This window comes from Ischnura elegans, chromosome 11, assembly GCF_921293095.1.
Source record: "Ischnura elegans chromosome 11, ioIscEleg1.1, whole genome shotgun sequence".
NCBI lineage: Eukaryota > Metazoa > Arthropoda > Insecta > Odonata > Coenagrionidae > Ischnura > Ischnura elegans.
Window position 1 is genome coordinate 29,717,299 of NC_060256.1, and position 20,572 is coordinate 29,737,870.

The window sequence follows — 20,572 nt, forward strand, 5'->3', positions numbered from 1 at the left end:
TGAAAGGACCAGGAATCCTTTCCAAGTCTGACACTTGGAGGGTTAAGTTGACTTGAAGTCATTTGAATGACCACTGTAAGCTGGAGGATTGTTAATTCTGGTCCTAGGTGCCATTCAGTGTGTAGTAAAAATGCTAATTTTCTTGATAATGCTTGAAGGAGGAGGAGAAAATCATTGAGCATAATAAATGGTACACAGCATTTCCACCGAAAGGAGATCAACCATGCCATTCTAACACTTTCCATGCACTAAATACTGTAGATCCTCGTTATTGCGAAGTTCACGGGACCGAAAAACCGGAGGTTCGTAATAACGAAGTTCGTATGAACGTTTCATTTAGGAATCGTCAAAGAAAAAACATAGTGCATGATACACGCGTTTAAATTACGCGCAAATATATTGAAACTGGAACATTCGTTTCTTTTTCTCAATAAAAGAATGCGGTATGGCACAATCGAGGGCAATATCTTCCAGATTACAATAAGTCCTCGATATACGAAAAAGTTGCGTTCAGAGGCCTTGCTTGTAAGTTGATGAAACTATGCAAGGCATCGAGGAGTGCGGATTTCCTGCATAATGCAACACTGCCTTGTAATTTTGCGTCAACACACAATTGTGGCGAACTGATGTGGCTGGGCGTGCGACGCTGCCGGAGCCGAAAAAAATCGCTTTCCGCGGGAAGGAAGAACGGGCGAAGAGTTCGTGACTTCACCGGATTCAATGATTCTTGGTTCAGATTATGTCCCAAGCGCGAGTTCATCTACGCCACGCCGCGTCGCCTCGGCCAACTTGACAGGCACCAAATACGAAATTTGGGGTACGCTTGACATTTTTGAATGTTCGTAAATCGAATGTACGTAGAGAGAGGACTAACTGTGCGTCCAATTTACGAGCGGTAATGAGTGGGTCACTATAATTCCAGGGGAATGAATCATATTAGAGCGTGCATACTGAAGAAAGAACGATAATGGACACTGTTGGGCACAGTGCATGAGGAGAACTTATACGTAGTGCAATGATTATAACGTAGCGCAGTGTATGCCGTTACTTATTCGTGGAACTTCCTAATAAAGTTCATTTTGTAACCGCCGGGACCATCTAAGGTTCGTAATTTCGTAATAACGAAAATTTCGTAATATCCTTTCTTTTATTATAGATTGGATAGTAGAGATGGGTCGAATAGCAGATTTCTCGAATTCGAATATCGAATTCGAATATTAAATCATAGCTCGAATATTCGAATACCTCGAATTTCGAATACCTCGAATACTAAATGATGAATGCTGGAATGTTTGACTCGGTTGCCTATGCAGCAGGCAACACAAGATTTAGGGGAGTAATTTTGATTTCCTTAAAATGATTCGAACAGGAATTTAGCTGATTAATGAATAATTTAATTTTATGGAAACAATTGGGCATATAATTAATTCAACTAACATCGCTTTACCCCCACTCCTGCTGCCAAGTGCTAGCTGACAATCTGAGGCATTTTGCAAAATACAAGCTCTTTTCCACCGGATTTTCTTCAATTATTTTCAGTCCATCTTTGGGAGTTCTCACGAGATAAGAAGATGAATTGGAATTGCTATCAGGGAGAAACCAAATATTCTGAGAAAATATCCTTTTGTCTGTGACTGTAACAATAAAGATTTATAGCACCACTCATAAATTGTAACTTGATATATGTTTTCGGAAAAAAATACCGCATCAACTTCCGAGAAGCTCTGCTGCTCATATCGAGTTTCGCCAGAATGCTAAGTCTCCGTCGTGTTTTGACATTTATTTCTTTGCGTAAAATGCTTAAATAAACTCAGAAATACGTCGTGTTTGGTCTTATTCTTTTTGAAATTACGCGCACATTACTAATATTTCAATTCAATAAAGGTGTAACATCAATTGACGAAAGTCATTCTTAGACACCCTTTGTGCTAATAGATGACTCATGCAGCGGTTGACCTCCACAGAAATGGGGAACTTCAAAGCTGGTAGGAAAAAAAAGGTCAGTGGGGGAGGAAAGGGAGGGCCCGAAACACGTTTCTATTGTTCTCGCGTATTTTTTCGAAGCTAAGGTCTTCGTAATATGATCCCTGCGCGAGCTGTGACCTTTTTTTTATTTTGAAGAAGAGGAAAGCCTCAGAGGGGGGGCTAGTGCTGAATGGAGAGGGATACCGGACCTTGGGAAATGCGCTAATGTAAGTATCCCACGGTACTCACACAGCAGTTGACCTCCAGAAATGGGGAACTTTGAAGCAGGTAGCCAGAAAAAGGTCAGTGGGTGAGAAAAGGGGGGAGGGCGTGAAACACGTTTTTATTGTTCTCGTAACTCGATATTTTTTTCGAAGCAGGGGTCTTCGTAATGCGATCCCTGCGCGAGCTGGGACCTTTTGTTTGATTTCGGAGAAGAGGAAAGCGTCAGAGTGGTTGAGGCGAGTGCTGAATGGAGGGGGATAGAGGATCGTGGGAAATGCCCTAAGGTTGCTATCCCACGGCACTGAGTTTCTCCTGGTGGGGGGAATCGAGGATTTTCGGATTTTTTCACCTGACTATTTTCGGTTCCCCTCGTCGAACACTTTTCACCGCTAAAATCCACGAACTTGATGCAATTCGTCAGCTTGCGTAAAACGGCGCTGCAAGCACTAAATGACTACAGTTCTCTACATTTTTCCGAGTCACTACCAACGACGTGCGTGCGACAGTGTATGACGCGAAATTCAAAGTATTCGAGGTATTCGAGGCGGTACTTTTCGCATAACTATTCGAAATCTCGAATATCGAATACTTTCTAGTATTCGAGGTATTCGAGTATTCGCGGATACTATTCGCACATCTCTATTGGATAGGCCTTTAGGCCGGGACCAACGATTTGCTTCGTAATAACGAGTACTTCGTAATAATGTTGCTCTTATTAACTAGAGTCACTATATGCAGCCCCGATGGCTAGTGGGAGAATCCAATTGGGTTTGAGCACCGGAGAGCATAGGCGGATCCAGGTGGGGGGGCACGTGCCCCCCCCCCAGACCCTTAAAAATATGCTAGATTTTTAATACGGTCCCATTATCATTTCGTTTGTTTTGTATGACAAAGTATCCTTGTGCCCCCCCCCGAACAAAATCCTGGATACGGCCTTGCTTGTGCCCCTCCCAGAAAGAAATCCTGGATCCGCCCCTGCCGGAAAGGACACATTTGGGTCCAGTCCTGCACGTATTGCATATCAAAGCAGACCACTCTCACTCCACACACTGACTATGTTTATACCATATTTCTCCAAATATAGCCGCACCCCCTAATTTTGAGTCCTCTGCTTCGGGAAATTTTTAAGAAATGCATTTGAAAATAGTCCTCCCTTTAATTTTACAGTGGGCATTTTTGAAAAAAAAGGGGGACTATATTCAGATAAATACGGTATATTATTGTACTTGTGAAACCTAAGAATACAGCGGTGGTAATAATATATAATTTTTAATAGAGACACAATATTGATAAATCTTGTCATCATGCTCTTCTGGAGCACTTTTTGCATCTCCATGTACATAGGCAGATTTTGGGGGGGGGGGCACTCTCGACCCGTAAAAAAATAGGCAAGATTTTTAATTTGGTCCTGTTATCTTTACGTTCGTTTTGTATAACGGGGTACCCTTTCTCCCCCTCAAAATCCTGGATTATGCCTCGTGCATAAACATCAATAATTCTGGTTCAAAGTTGTGATCATGTTATGTATTCCTGTTGAACAAAGTCTCTTAAACTGAAATCTGTACATATTTTTACTAAATTCTTTGATACCTTTGCAATAATACAGCATCATTTTAGCCATTTAATGCATTTAACAGAATAAAAACATTCAATCAAATTGCCAAAATGACATACTAAAGACATGATGCACTCCTAAACCTTTATTTCCATCATAACAAAATTTCTCATTCATTGACAAATGCATGCCACTACAAGTACCAACATTATAAATGTAATTAATGAATTTACTAAATTTCATGTATACATTCACTGGCCATTCATTCTCAAAAACATTGTGCTAATATACCGTTAACAATTCAATGTGCTTTTGCAGTGGTGAATTTTAAAAAGTAATTAACCTGGCCAACATTTTCTGTGATTTACATAGTATCACCTACCCATTTGGTACAGTAATTCATACTCTGTCTAAGAATAGTTTGATGCATAGAAAAACTAATTATAAAAGGTCAATTTTAATTTACAAAAGTTGTCAATACAGGATCAAAAACTTCTACTTAATATTTCCATTTTAGGCCTAACAATTTCTGAACACCGAAACATTTATCTTAAAACTTTATAAAAGGGTTACATTGTAATTTCTAAAGGAAAAACAAAATCCTTTAATGATCAGAGAAAATGATGTTTGACCAACCGTCATTCAATAATTTGTGCAATATTGTAGTCAAATATAGGCTTAAACTTACTATTCAGGCTGTGGTTTACATATCTTTGCTAAACAAAAACTGATAATCATACCATGCTACACTAATAGCCATGTATTTGGCACTCTTGATTAGAAATTTATATTGTACTTTAAACCTTTTATTCAAACAACTATCTCTCAGCTATATATCCATTGTAGACCAAACTATTTGATCACCTCCATTCCTGAGAAAAAGAGCACACAAAGTCATTTAATGACTAATGAAAATTTGGCATTCCATTGACTTTTCACCCCTCCATTGAATCTTATGATTCAATAATGGATAGTCTTCCAAGTATAAAAAAATTACTAATCTCTTTAAAAACTAATACTTTCACAACATGCTAGATACTAGCTTGAAATGGTAGGAATGCAGGGTCGGTAGGCTTGCATTATAAAATACAATGCATTCCAGAATGTCTCACAGCTTTCAACCCTGACAAGATGAAAAATTGGCGATACGTAAATTCCAACCTTCAACAGCTGTTATAGATTTTCGGATTAAGTTTTTGGGGAAAATATCTTCTTCCATGGAAATATGACTCTCAATGTCCCACAAGCATTCTATATTTGCCTTCCTGGGAGAATGAAGTTACAATATGAGTAGTGCCCGATGAAAAGTTCCAGGCCAGCCATGAGAGGTGCAGATGCAGCAAGTTACAGAATCAGGGGAGTCCGACCCCTTGAAACATTCAGTAGATATGGTTTTAGGAGGGCAAATAAAATGAGCTCCCAGGTAATATATCCCTTCATGTAAATCTCTCGATGAAATCTGTTTTGTAACTCACTGCCCTGATTTCCAAGAACCACGTATCCATAGCAGCATGATACGCAATACATGACATGATCACGGACTTTGGATCGTGGTTTGCAAGGATGTTTCAAATGATTGCACAAAATCAGAAACCATATTCACAGACATTCAACCGTTCACCAGCATTGGGTACAAGTTTACTGAGAGGAAACCACAAGGTAACGTATTTCCATGATCAAGCAACAAGATCTTGCCTTCATTTAATTAGTTGTTTCAGGCGTGACTTTATGGATTCTACTTGACATAATGAAAAGTAAAGAAAACTTTGAAATTCCACATTAATATTTAATGCACGACCTAGGCTTGAACATGGCACGTCATAGACCAGATGATGAGGTGACATTTCGAAACCTAGGACGTAAATCAAATATTTACGTGGAATTACAAAGTTTTCTTTACTTTTCATTATCTCGCCTTTGTTGCTGTATGTGATACTTGGTAACCTGAAACAGATCTCACAAAATTGCAGAGGGGAACTTGGGGATGAGGTTACTTGAGAACACACACCTCATCCTTATAATAAATATCATTCCCAGAAAGCTTGCTGAACAGTGGTTTGAAAACATTAACTTTCTCAGCAAAAATCATCCATCAAGCCATTATTAGCTTTATAGCCACAAGCACAGAATATTTCATTTAAACCCACACAAATTCACTTCCCTTCTTATCACTGATGCGCATACTGAGTTATGCAAAGCCTTGTCCAAGCACTATCCCTTTTTACGTACCGATGGGACACAAGGAAGATGCAAAAGGCACTGTGGAATTCAATTTGAACTTTTGTGCACAAACTGCACTTAATTCCGGGTCACTGAATATTAACAAGTGCACAACAGCTATACAATTAACTATATATATTAATGTTCTTTTGCTTCTAGAGATAAATATAATAAGGTGATTAAATTATGACCATTTCAAAGACTGAGAACTGGTTCAAATGATTGGCCACAAGTTAGGTCGTGTTGTTGGATCCAGCCAACAATGTCGTATATATGAAATGAGATTTAAGATGCTACCCTCACCACTAGGCCATGCTACTTACATAATTGCTTATTATTTCAACAGCCACATTAGAAGTTCCAATATCTCTATAGTAGTATTTAACTTCGCACTAGATGAACATGAAATATTGAAATTGATATCATATAATTTTTCGCTCGTTCAAACCTCTACACACGTAATGCATGAAAAAGAGACAACTTCTCCTCACATAAATGATTTGAGGGAAAAATATCTTAAAAATAAGGGCTACAGAAAGGCTTATCACAATATTAGAATATGAAACATGAATTTCATGGCCATCAAAATGAAATATTACTACCCAATAATAGAAAAGTCCAAGGGTTGCATTCGATTGCCTTCACAATGCTGAATGCACAAAATTCTATGATAAACAGAGAAATAAAGAACTGTTTGAGGTATCACACCCAGGAATCTGCCAAGTACTTCTCAGCAGGCAATTAAGCATGGCACCAGTATGCTGCAATACAATTTTCTGAATTCATTTGGAAAATCTATTATAGATCAAAAGAAAATATAAATTACAATTTTGAAATAAAAAAATGGAAATGTCTAATACACATTTAAGTAAGATGTTTTCTGATAGCAAACTCTCACTCGCCTTGGATTTCATACAATAACAGTCATGATGGACGACAATTTTTATAACTTTCAACTTTGCAATGCACAGAGTAATTTTGTGGTATTCTATTTCAGAGGTATAAGATAAACTTCAAGTCCATATTCAGTCACAGATGAGATTGTGCTCACTAAGCCACTCACATCCAAGTGTATGACTGCATATAAATTCAATCGGTTATGTCATGAATTGATAAATGACCATGGTTGAATTACAATTATGAATTTACTCTTCCTACTGAGGATTAATCAACTAGACCTCGTATTCTGTGCCAGAATATGGACTTGTGACCATAATGCTTTGTTTGGCTAAATCCCCTTAGAATTTTCTTCCATAGTTTATATCTTAGTGATGTAAATGGTAGCATACTCTACCCGTAATAGAGAGATCTGGCTTCGAATTCTGATCAAATGGGCAAATGGGTATTTTTGTATTGAATTTTTGGGATGCATGCAGGCCAATGAACAAGTTGGCCATAGAAAATACAATTTTTCTTCAGGTCTTGGTCAATGGTCTCGGAGTATTTACTTAAAGGTGGAGATAGATCCATTCAGGAATTATTATCAAAATCAGGGACCCTAAGGGCTGGCGCGCACTAGCACAACCACGACCACGGCCACAACCACGATAGATCTCTGTCACACACCTTCCGACCAGAGCACGACCACAACCACGATAGCAAAACACATTCACCACTTGCTGGTCGGGTCGGAGTGAAGTCGGAGTCAGTGTGCGCCGCGCCATAAGAATGTGTGTAATTTCTGGCAGCAACGACCACTGAGTCGGGGGCGACCAAATTCAAAAATTTTGGTCGGACGACTCGGGTCCGACCAACGAGTCAGACTTGGCCTAGTGCGCGTCGCTCCATTTGTTGCAATGCTAAAACTGGTCGTGGGCCACTGGTCGTGGTCGCGCTAGTGCGTGCCTGCCCTAAGAGACAAAAATTAGTTGAATTGAGGTGGAATCACCGATGCTTAGCTCACAGATGATGCAAGTCAGCACTATTAAAGAAAATGAAGAGAAAGATGAAGAAAATTCACTACCGAAAAATGAGACCTCATCCTTAAGGCCGTTTTACTCGGGCCACGGAATCGCTCAGGATAGAACTGCATTAATTTCTAAAATGGCGTGGAATTGTGCGAATGCATGAACGAAATTAGAAAAGGGGCTATTTTTCCATCTCATGTCCACGCATTCTTGCATGTGTTCTAGCAATTCACCGCTTCACACGATGCAATTTTGACTGCGCTTTCGTACACATATTAGATTGTGCAAGTAAGTGCCCCGTGTAAAACGACCTTTAGATGTTAAAGAGGAAAGTTTGGAGACAAAAGTGAAAGAACTGGAAGAAACTCTGAATGTGTTGAATTTTCCTCCCTAACTGTTACACTTTAAAATAAGAATTTAATGATGAAACTCAAATTACTGCTCAAATGGAACTTTATATTGCTCAGCATAGATATGGATTAAGGTTTCAAATTATTATTAAAATATTCTACCGATTGTGGTAGGTTTCCATGGAGTACTAAAGAAGAATTCAGGGAGCCTACCTTCCCATCAAGCACTTCCCTCTTCAATTCTCAATAAAGCCTACTCCCAACAGTTAAAAAGATTGAAAGGCAAAAAGAAAAAAATTCATTTTTAATCCTGAAAATGGGCTGCAGCCCAATAATCAGGAATCTTAGCTGATATTCAATGTGATTTATCAAGTGAAGGGCATAAAAAGGAGAAGCAGGCATTAGATAAATCTCTTTCTGATGTGAGGATTAAATGGTGATGCAATGGAACTTATTATCAAAATTGAATGCAGGATTCCTCTCCTAAGGAACAACCCAGGATTTTTTTCCAGGCCTTGTCCAGAATGGCCTCCAAAGCAGGGGATGTGGGGCTAAGTTCTCCCTAGGCTCATTTTTACAGCAGCCCAGGGCACAATGTTAACACCAGAAGGACCCATCATTTTGACGAGTGCTAATTATTTTAAATATTACTTCATTTATGTTAAACTTAAACGATAACTTCAATACATTTAGCCTTTTTCTTTATTTATTGACACGAGTTATTTTTTACTGATGATTTTAAAATAAAATATCTTAAATGAACGAGGTCATGTTGCTCCTGCTTTCCCTGCTCTGCCCTATCATGCTCCACTCGTTATGGCAGATATGGTACTTATTTCCACTCAAAATGCTATAGAGAATGTTGCTGCATAAATGTGCTGACTAAAACAAAAAAATGGACTGATATAATATAGTGCAGTGATCTCTAGAATAAAACATGGGTTACTGTGTCAAATAAAATAGAAATGCTTGACCCATCATTTTGATGGGTGTTGTTCCATTAAGGCAGACAAGTAGGATAACTGTGACTACGTAGGTTTCCGCGGTGTTCAGGTTCCAATTTCTCCATGTTTCCGGTGCAACCGCGTCGGTTTGTTGGTGATGACAACAGTTTTGCTGGCACTGCAGCCAGCGTCTTCAGGTCGAAGATGATGCCGGTCCACGATTTTTGTCCTCCTTATATAGGGGGTCAGTCCACCGAAGAGCAACGAAAAACAGGCAATTCCAGCTGTCTGCCATATCGGAGCACGCCTGGACCCCGGGGCATGACATTAAGTTTGACGACGCCAAGATAATAGTGAAAGAAGGCAGATATTTTCCCAGACTCATCCGCGAATCCATTGAGATAGCCCGGACGGACAATTTTAACAGAGACGACGGCTACCATCTGGATGCCCATTGGAGGAGGCTCATTAGGCGGACCAATAGGAGAGCGGCAGCCACAACTGGCGGGACTGACCCCCTATATAAGGAGGACGAAAATTGTGGACCGGCATCATCTTCGACCTGAAGACGCTGGCAGCAGTGCCAGCGAAACTGTTGTCATCACCAACAAACCGACGCGGTTGCACCGGAAACATGGAGAAATTGGAAGTAGTATAACTGCATTTATATGTGAAAAAAGCAAATTATATTTTAACAGAATGTGTAACATAAAGAATAAATAAAAGTTGGAAAAAATAAGACAACAGAAAGAAATTCTACGCAATATGATTAAGTAAGTAGAGGCTACCCATTGAAATAACAGGTATGGTCCTTCTAGTGTTAATTTGATAATAACAAAGTCTCAAATTTCTATGGTGACTTCGGTATTCATTGTAAGGTTGTTATAAATTATGCAGGCTAATAAGTTTTTGATTTCCACCAACACCATGCATTGAGCTAAGTCCCTACTAGATTGACAGAATACTTCTCAAGGGCAACTGAGAGTTTACCACAGATTTTGTTAAACATGTACAAAGTTTTCCACAAAATGAAATAATAATATTTAAATGATTATATCTCTGCTCAAATATATATATGTTTGAAAAAATAGGATAATATGCAAGTTCACATGTCTGCCTTAAAACCAAATGAAGACACTCAACTGAATAATCCTACATATTTTCAGAAATAAATATTATTTACAATAACTCAGAGTTACCATCAAACACACATTAGAATAGAGTATGTACTCAGGTATCCTACTGGATCTCAGGGTTTATTAGCACCAATGGTTTGACACCTTAGACTATCATCGTCACTAAGGTACCACAAAACTGGATTAATGCTGGAAATTCCAAACTGGAAACCAATATCCAATTTCTCTTGGGAAATAAAATAAAATAAAACCCTAGAAATAATCTCAATTTTCAATTTGGAGCAATTATCACAATATCTAGATCTACCAAATGCTCATCATCAAAAGTTGAAATTTCCCAACATGTTTCAATTGGGAAGAAACTAGCTTTTTAAAATAACTAGAGAATTATTACTTGCACAGTTAAAAATCTCATAGTTTAAAGTTTGTATGCATGGATAGAACTGTCACAATGCATGTTTTTTTCTGTGCTATCTCAAGTTTGCACAGGAGTCTTGGCAATGAAATCTCAGTTTAAAATTATAAGAAGTCATACCACAATAAACAAAGTTATTCACTTTTCATTTTCATGAAAACATTTTCTTGATACTCCTCTGTCCTACCATCATCATCAATATCTTCAAGCATGAGGAACATTTTCAAAGGTTTTGGTAGACCAGAGCTAGACACAGCATAGGCCACTTTATCACCAAGTCGCTTCCTTATTATCAGACGACAAAGATCCACCAGGGGCATAGGATTGTGCTTCGCTTCTAACAGCCAAATGGTGATTGCATCCACATCACTGACCTCCTGATTACTTGTTGACTGCAATGCCTACCAATAAAAGAATTCAAGTTGGCTTAACAGTCAATCAAAAAACAAGAAGATAACAGGTAATTAAAAGAGATTATAGAGCGTTCCACATTTAGTTGACAGTATGGGCTCTTATGGAGAATCGTTTCCCATGTTAATCTCCATAAGGCCGGGAGTGCGGTGTTGTCAATAACAGCACGAAAATTAATGTTGCGCTACACACTGATTAAAAATTGCATTCCTATGTAGGAAGAGATGCTGCATTCATTAGTGCCAACAGTTTTTCGATAAAAATTATAGCAAAAGCTATAAAAAATATTTTCTTAAATTTCCGTCAGAAACGTGTATTTTTTTACTTAATCTTCTTCTCGCAATTGCTGCCTGACCATTGTCTGTATTGAATTGAATCTTCTGCACATAATTTTTCATACTATTTTCTCTTTGACTGTTTTCACCAATTTTACAATGATTGAGTTAAAATCTTGTTATGCCGACGTAACACCCTTTAGGACAAGAAAATTTTTATTTTTGCAAGGTAAAAAGTAGTCGCTTACTAACTTACGTTTCTTACGTCGTAGGTCCCTATATGCTGCTTATCAAATGTAAAGAAAATTACAAAGTTATTTTTGGTGAAAAAATCATTAACTTACATCAAATCTGAAGCGAGTTACAAGGTTTTGATCTTGAGAAAAAATATTACGGCGCCGCTGGGCCGGGCTTCTCGCTTTTTCTTGCGCGCAGAGGGAAAATTCTCGGGCGGAAAAGGAGTTTTTTGTCAATGCATACTATGAAATGTATTTATCTATTCGTTTCATATCCTAAACAGAGAATACTCATACGTCGTAACAGCAGTCTTTTTATCTGAATACATTGATGCACGAAAGTAGGCAAGCGCTTGGAAGTAAGACGCTTTCGCCTTGGGTGCTTCGGTCCCATCGCGGAAACCAAGAAAGAGAATATCTCATAATCTGTGCGAAACACTACCCCATCCAGTGCACGCCTTTTACAAAAGGGGGCTTGGGTTTTTTCTGAGTTCCTTTCATAGGGTACCATAACACCTGCACCAGAATCGACCCTAGCCGAAGGGGCCGTTCGAAGAATTTACGTAGGCATTCAGTTTGCCGTTGCATTTTTTTGGAGTGAACAAGTGTTGTGTGGTCTGCTGAATTTGAGAATTGTGAAGTGTGTTTTACACTTATCTCTGCTGTATCACGCCCAATCAATATGTCCGATACAAAGAAGAGGAGAAAAGGTGAGAAGCTCATAAGCCGCGAAAGACAGTTGGTGCTCAAAGTCTTCTCTTACTTCAGGAAATCTCTAAGCATTAGTGAGGCCTGCCGAGAAACTTCAAAGGCTACCGGGTGCTCGGAGTTTACTGTTTACAGAGTGAAAAAGGAAAGCTCCCGTGGTCCATTGGTAACTCCTTCAAAAACTAAAGAAATTAGACTGCCTTAGAAAAATTCGAGAGCAGTGATTTTCGACGATTTTGTGAGATCGGGAATTACAAGGAAAGTACATGAATTCTTCGTGAAAAATATTCCTCCGACTTTAAAATCCATCTTAAACTCGGTATATATGGATAGTATTCTAACAGATTACAAAATGACAACACTATATCGTTTTCTTTTGGACATAGACTTCGTGTACGAACGCAGGGGGAAAAGAATCATCTTTATCGAAAGGGATGATATTATTCATTGTTGGAACAATTAATTATTTAAGGCAGCTAAAAAAATATCGTCGCGAACACAGGACGAGTGTATTCACAGGCGAGAGTTGGATTAATGTTGGAGAAATAGTGAACATTAGTTTGCGAAACGAACAATTAGAAAATCCGCGTCAAGCTTTCCTTGCTGGACTAAATACTGGGCTTGGCCCCCACTTCCAGAGGAGAACGATTTGCAATTATACACGCAGGAACGGAAAATGGGTTCATAAAAGGAGCATTGCATGTGTTTCTGTACAAAAAGAACTCAACGGATGAGCATGAAGAAGTGGGTGGCGAGTGTTACGAGAGATGGTTTGAGCACTCACTTCTTGCAAACTTACCCGAAGGATCAATTATAGTGGTAGATAATGCCTCTTATTACTCAAGGAAATTGGAATCCTTGCCTAATACAAGGCAGAGGAAAAAGAACATCACGGAAATTAGCTTGAAAAGAGATCTTTAATTTACAATAAACCAAGTACGGGAAAATTTTGAAAAATTAAAGACTGATGATGTCTTATACAACATCACCTTTCATGTAATACTAGCCAGAGCCAAAAAATATTGCATAATATGGGAGGAATAGAAATTTTGTCTCATTCAGGAGTGGCGATAATTTTTATTATCCTTCAATTTATTGTTATTTTTTATTTAACAAATTATTCATTATTCAGCTTGTGAATTGCATAAGTGCATACATAAAATAACAAAAGACTTTTCCTTCTATATTGCAGCAAAGGTATTGTAATTTACGCTGAAAAATTCCTTAATTTACACCGTCTTTCGTGCGATCCCTAACTCCTTTTTGAACTAAACCATTTTGGCGCCATATTATGTGGGGTTGCATACGCTGTTAGGATGCCTGCCGGCGGAGCGGAAGCTTGGCAACACTGTTATCCATAAGGCCCGTACTGTCAACTAAATGTGGAACGCTCTATAGAATGAAACAGTTATGCACATAAATCTTGACAAATTTCAACAAAATATTGTAAAAAATAAAGAAAATTATAAACAAGAATTTAAGGGTAGATGCTATTTGATAATATGCTTCAGTTAAATAAGAGCTCTCGGATTTAGCCCTTTCACAGTCAGCCCATTCTGAGCTGGATGTGGGTAGGACTGAGTCCATCGAAAGCTTTTTTGATAAAAATTATATTTTTCTGGAAATCACCCTCAATGAAGCAAGAATTAATGCTATGTTATTATATTAATTAAAACTTTGCCAATATCAGTTACGACCATTTGGCAACAAAAGGTGCCCCATAGATAATAAACATTGATTTTTTTGTGACTACACAAATGGTGCAACCACAGTTCAGGCCACTAGTGTGACTAGGGACTACACTTTAGTATAGTGCTTCAAGAATGTGACAAAGGCCCACTGCAGGACTCGGCACTGCTAATTTCTGTGGCTTTGCAAACTGTGATAACATTTCAGCAAAAGAGCATGGGACAAGGGTGTTGATGACATGATTACTTTTAGTGACAGTTTCAGTGTCAAACCAAAAAACTTCATTACTATAGTTTAAAGACAGTTTTTCTACTTCAGATGTCACAATTATAATTTGAAGTAACATCTGGGAGTGGGGTCAATAATCTCGAAATAGGTGAGATCGTGCAATTGTATTGCTGATACAAGCTGAAAACCCTTGTTTTAATTTAGCACAAAAGATAAATCGTTGCAGACAATTATAATCACATATTTTTGTCCAACCTTGATTATTTAATGTAGTTAAACATTCAGAGCATAAAATAATTTGCCAAAAAGGCTGGATACTCAGAAAAAAACGCTTTCGTGATAACTGCAGAGTGCATACAAAAAAATTTAGCAATGCCATAGCACAGTAACTTAGGAGTTGCAACCCCATGTTTAATGGACAAAAATGGTTAAAATTATCTCCCCTACAACCTCCTGAAGAATTGCAGATTCCTCCTGAAACACCCTGTATACAGTAAAACATGGAGGAGATTGTGGATGGAGTGAATCACATTGAATATAAAATTTTACCAGGAAAATTTATAAGATGGGCCAAATCTAGTCATATTACCTTATAATCTGGAAGCCATGATGCTTTACTGAGGTCAAATCCAGCTTTGACTAATAGCCGAACTAAGTTGACGAGGCCTCTTGCCTTGGCTATACTTAAGTGATCCCCTCCGGGTGCACCCCATGAGGAATATATTCCACCATGATTCACATCACACCCATGACGAATGAGTAAGGCAGCAATTTGATGCCTTTTCAGCAATAGGGCACGTGATAATGGTGTATCACCTGTAGTAACAGTTTCAGTGTCTAACCGTGCAACTGTATTTTTATAGCTTAAAGATGAGAAAGGTGCTCCATCACCTGAAAAATATGAAAACATAAATTTTCAGTATTGATCTCACATGACATATGAACAAGTCTAGTAAAAAAAAATTTGATACCCACTGAACCAGTATCAAATAAGGAGCCTTCGTGAAGAGCTACCCCGTGATTCAATTCATACTTTACAGGCTAACTGGCCCTAATTGAAACATGTGCCACGTCAAATCTCCTATTCCCTTGTTGCCTTAGAGCTGAGTTAATGAGTACTTGATAATTAATGGTAGGTAATCTTATCTAATCTAATGGTAATGGTAATCTAATATAAAGAGTATAGTACTATCCTCATATTATATATTCGATTGAATTAGAACTCTTAACAAAGCCGTTACTAGTTTTGGAGGCACTTTTCTACATATCAAGTACACCCATGTCTCGTATAGCGCAAGGGATGCGTTCCTTGGGGTCTTTGCGCTATACGAATTTGCATTATACGAGAGCGTTTTAACATTGGGAAGATAGGGATGCGTTCCTGGTAGCATAGGTCTTGGGTATTGAATTTCCTCTAAAACATATATATTCCCATAAATAGCCTTAGAAAACATTATTTATATAAGTGTTTATAGTTTAAAACATCTTTAAAGATAATATGCACGCATTTGAAGACTTTTATTCACGTTAAAAAAAATTCTTACGAGCTTTTGAAATTCCCTCCTGTCGTGCGGGTGGGCTAACATCTGCTATCTCAGGGGTTCGTAATGCATTGCCGGCAGTTGACGATTTTTCAAACCAGTCTAAAAACAACTATTGTGTCACCCAGGCCCTTTTGTCGCTCATCGAAATGACAGGCAAATGCTACTTTGAATGCCATTTCATAGCTAGCGGAGTTTATAAATGATAAATCATTTTAATTTGAAGTCCTCCGAGTCATTAGCAGCTACGTGAAACAGTCTTTAAATGCCTTGAAACCTGATCCAAGTTTTCCTTCCCTGAAAATGAATGAACGAGAATGCATTCTTTTCCAAAAGAATATCGTCTCGTCAACACTAAAAACTAGTTGAGGGGGAAAGGAGCCACTTTCAATCACAGCTTGGAGTTCATCAGAAAATGTTGTGGTGACTGCGCTATCAACACTTGCAGATTCACCTGATATCGCCGCACTGAAAATACCTGCTTGCCGTTTAAATTCTGGAACCAACCGGAGCTTTCACTAAATGTCTCGGAGCGATTACCACTCTCGTCTTTTTGTACTGATTCACTATGAACTTTCCGTATGTGTAGACCGCTTGGTTGAAGTTGGTGCGGCTGAGGTCACTGACGTTTTAACTTCGTCTTTATTCAGAGTAAGGCATCGTGCGTTTAAATTTCCGTGCAATATCGCTTTGACGTTCTCCATTTTCAAAGCAATTGACCTATATCAATTCCTCTTCTAGGTTTATGGTTTTTCTTGATAAATTCTTGATTTTTCTACCCGCATTCCTATTTTTTGCCATTTTCTCTTGGTTTTTACTCTGCATGGCTCTATCGAAATCACCTTCTACTGCTGAACTGTTTTCTTGAGACGCAGAGGGCCTACGACTGCAGGGAGGGAACGAAGCTACTGTGTTTGAGACTCTATAGCGGACCCTTTTTTGTGTTGATGCTATTCATACGCAACTCGGCCACCGCTCCATTTCTCCCCCGTGAATACCGATGACCTTGAAGGTTTTAGCGTAGACCCTCTACCTGGAAGTCAATCGCCCGATAACCTATGACGGCAAAAATTACGTCTCAACCAGTATTGCTTAAAAAAACTCATTTCCACTAGCCTCACGCTTAATTAATGATCTAAATTAACTCATTCTGTTAAGGAGACGAGATAAATTACTTTGGTAGGCCGACTATTTGGACCCAATGAGGAGTAATGCTTTTGGCCATTGCACAGCAATAGATTTCGATTAATACATAAACAAATTAGAAGATTTGATGCAAGCAATACTATTAATATGCGTAAATGATAGCAATTTCGTGTGTACTTAGCGCAAGTTCACGTTTTATCACGAGAGCGTTTAAGATTTTTGATTAGGCTACACTGCGTTGCAATGTTTCCCCGAGGAACAAATTTGCGCTATATCGAAATTGCGCTAATCGAAATTGCGCTATACGAGACATGGGTGTACTAAAGCAGTCTCACTGAGTCAACTGCTTGAAAATATCTGCAGGTCACTTCGAACAGGGAAGGAGATACTCCTCATTCTTGCATAGAGCTGAAAAACAGTATCATTCCTCCCTTTTCAACGAGAGCATCCCCATTATCTGGCTCAGGAAGACAGGTATTGAAATTTTGCAGGGAACTTGTTTCGAAGCTTGCTCAAGAGTGTTGGATTTTTATTGACTCGGGCACTATGAACGCTAACCACTCCACGAATAAATAAACACAGTAATACATAGAAAATAACTCATACTAATAAAAATACTATTCATGGAGTGGCATGGGAAACATAACCGAAAAGGTGAATCCATATAGTCACATGCAGAAGTATTTGCGGGTGAATCTACCACGCCATGCCTCATCTTTCACACGGGGCATGTAGTTGCACAGGTTAGCACTGAAAACATTTTTTTTAATTGTGAGAATGCAAGCTCAGAATCAGAGCTGGGGAGCAGATAAAGAATTGCCATCTTGCACCCATGCATTCCGCCATGCATTATAGCCATTCACCACTTCACACTACGCAATTTTGACTGTGCCTCTATAATACGACAGATTGCACAATGACGTGCCTGTGTAAAACAGCCTTTACATTCAAAACAATGCTAAGTTACAGAAGCAAAAAGATTTTCATGCAAGTTTGACTTTGAAGTTAAGGCCAAGCCACCTGAAACCACATACTTTTGCAAGTGATAAAACTTATTCATACTCACAGTGTTTTTCAGACTATAAAATTTAGAATTCAATTTTTGTAAATGTAACTGCATTCAATTTTATATAGAATTTAATGAAAACAAATGCAAATTCTGGCATTCACCCATGTTTGTAATTGAGGTAAATTAATATATGTAGCTACTTACATAGTAACAAATGCTAACACAAAATGAAGAGCAATACTTATCAACATTATAACAACTACTGAAAAGTAAAGTTTGGTACTATGTATTTCAAATTACCTCATATTGAATATATGAGCTTTAACTTTTGGAAAATGTTAATTACCATTTATAAAATTTTAGCATCAGAACAACTTTCACTCCACAAAAACCATGCTGCATGCAGAAAGTGAATGAGCAAGCAAACGGCCATCATGGAAGCAAAAGATATACATATAAAACTATGTATGTATTTGCATTTTTGTCACAAGGCTTGTAGTACTACGTTCTGAATGATCAAAGGTAAAGCCCCTAACCACTCCTGAGGGTCAACCAAGGAGTACCCCAAAAGACCTCATGCATTATAACAGGACTTTGAATGAAAGGGATGAATGATAAGTAAGCCATTCACAGCTAAGATCCAAAGCTTGAATGCATTGGGAGGAAGAGATGCGTAGGCCTGAGCAATGCATCAATGCACCCTGAAAAATCATGATAACTAAACATATCAGAAATCCAATACTGAGTTTGAATATTGATGATAAATGATTGTATTGTCTGATATATGTATCTGCATTGGCTCTGACAAAATCTCCTGATAAAAATTCGTGAGGTATCATCCATTAAAAATATAAAGCCTGATACAAAATTACCTTCTGATAAAATACTCTCATAAAAACGACATCACAATAATGAGATCATGAAGCATCATCTGATAAAAAATGGGAGTAAAAATAAAAAACTCTGATCCAATATTTTGTCAGATGCAAAATTTTTATGGGGTTTTCACTCCAAATTGTAAGACAACTCTCTTTCTTTGCAATCCAGAAGAAAAAATAAATATCTAAGATTGCGTGAATACATTTTTCTTAAAAAAAAAAAGATTTCAAATAATTTTAATGAAATGCTAAATTCTACTATAATGAGATGCATTGAAAATCTTCTAGACCTCCATATCCACAAACCACAAACAGATTAAGCATGCACATCATCAGAAGTGAGACCTCTCAGAACGCTGAACATCGACAGAAATGAGCTAAACAATGCCGTCTGACTGCTCTCTACTGCTTCATGAAGAGGAGAACTTCCAGTAAGTCCATTTGGGTAGTTTACAGAGGCACCTGAAATGCATGAAAGACAACTGTTAAACAAAGGAAAACACCAGCCACACAAAACTTTAAAGGCTTGATAAATTAACCTTTAGGAGCACTTAAATAAATTATGTGGTAATCTGTTGGTAATGGTGGCATTCATACAAAAATACTGCAAAACCTGGGTGAATTATACAAGAAATTTACCAAAAGTTTGGTTGATTTTGAATTAGCTTATTTGTTGAGTGCACAGCAAAAAATAATGTTCCAGTGCTTTGCTTCTATGTTGTTTCAACTCAAACTGTGCACAATGGAATAGAGTTTAAATTCGTAGAGAAATTAGAAAGGGTATCACAAAAATTAGCTCTGGATAAGGCATGAAGACAATTAACTAGAGATGTGCGAATAGTATCCGCGAATACTCGAATACCTCGAATAGTAGAAACTATTCGATATTCGAGATCTCGAATAGTTATGCCAAAGGTACCGTCTCGAATACCTTGAATACTTTGATTTCGCGTCATACACTGTCGCACACACGTCATTGGTAGTTGACTCGGAAAAATGAAGAGAACTCTAGTTGTTTAGTGCATGCAGCGCCGTTTTAGGCAAGCTGACGAACTACATCAAATTTGCGGGTTTGAGCGGTGAAAAGAGTTGGGCGTGGGGAACCGAAATTGATCGGGTGAAAAAAATCCGAAAATCCCAGGTGTCCCCCATCAGGAGAACTTCAGTGCCGTGGGATAGCAACATTGGCGCATTTCCCATGATCCGTTATCCCCCTCCATTCAGCATTCACCCCTACCAATCTGACGATTTCCTCTTCTCCGAAATCCAACAAAAGGTCCCAGCTCGTGCAGGGATCGTATTACGAAGACCTTAGCTTCGAAAAAAATATCAAGTTACCGGAAAATAATAGAATCGCGTTTCACCCTAAGAGATGAAACTACCATAGGGAGAAACTCAGTGCCTTGGGATAGTGACATAGGCGCATTTCCCACAATCTGCTATCCCCCTCCATTCAGCGTTCGGCCCACCCCCACCGACGATTCCTCTTCTACGAAATCAAACAAAAGATCCCCAGCTTGAGCAGGGATCGTATTACGAAAAACTTAGCTTCGAAAAAAATATCAAGTTACACGAGAACAATAAAAACGTGTCTCACGCCCCCCCCCCCCCCCCCCCTCTACTCCATTTCTGGAGGTCAACTGCTGCATGAGTCATCTACTATCCCAAAAGTTGTCTAACAATGACTTTCGGCAATTGATATTACACTTTTATTGGATTGAAATATTAGTAACG

General features: G+C 38.4%; 1 protein-coding gene across 1 annotated transcript in view; it reads right to left on the reverse strand.

Moving 5' to 3' along the window:
• Nucleotides 1–9,846: 9,846 nt before the first annotated feature.
• The window catches only part of LOC124168275 (ankyrin repeat and KH domain-containing protein mask-like), a 30,130-nt gene continuing 19,404 nt past the window's right edge, over nt 9,847–20,572 (reverse strand). Inside the window, exons 7-9 of the mRNA XM_046546420.1 lie at nt 19,184–19,300; nt 14,854–15,155; nt 9,847–11,118 (exon numbers count right to left, since the gene is read on the reverse strand). Of these exons, the coding sequence (XP_046402376.1) occupies nt 10,852–11,118; nt 14,854–15,155; nt 19,184–19,300 (686 nt within the window). The 3' untranslated portion in view covers nt 9,847–10,851. The remainder of the gene's footprint in view (nt 11,119–14,853; nt 15,156–19,183; nt 19,301–20,572) is intronic.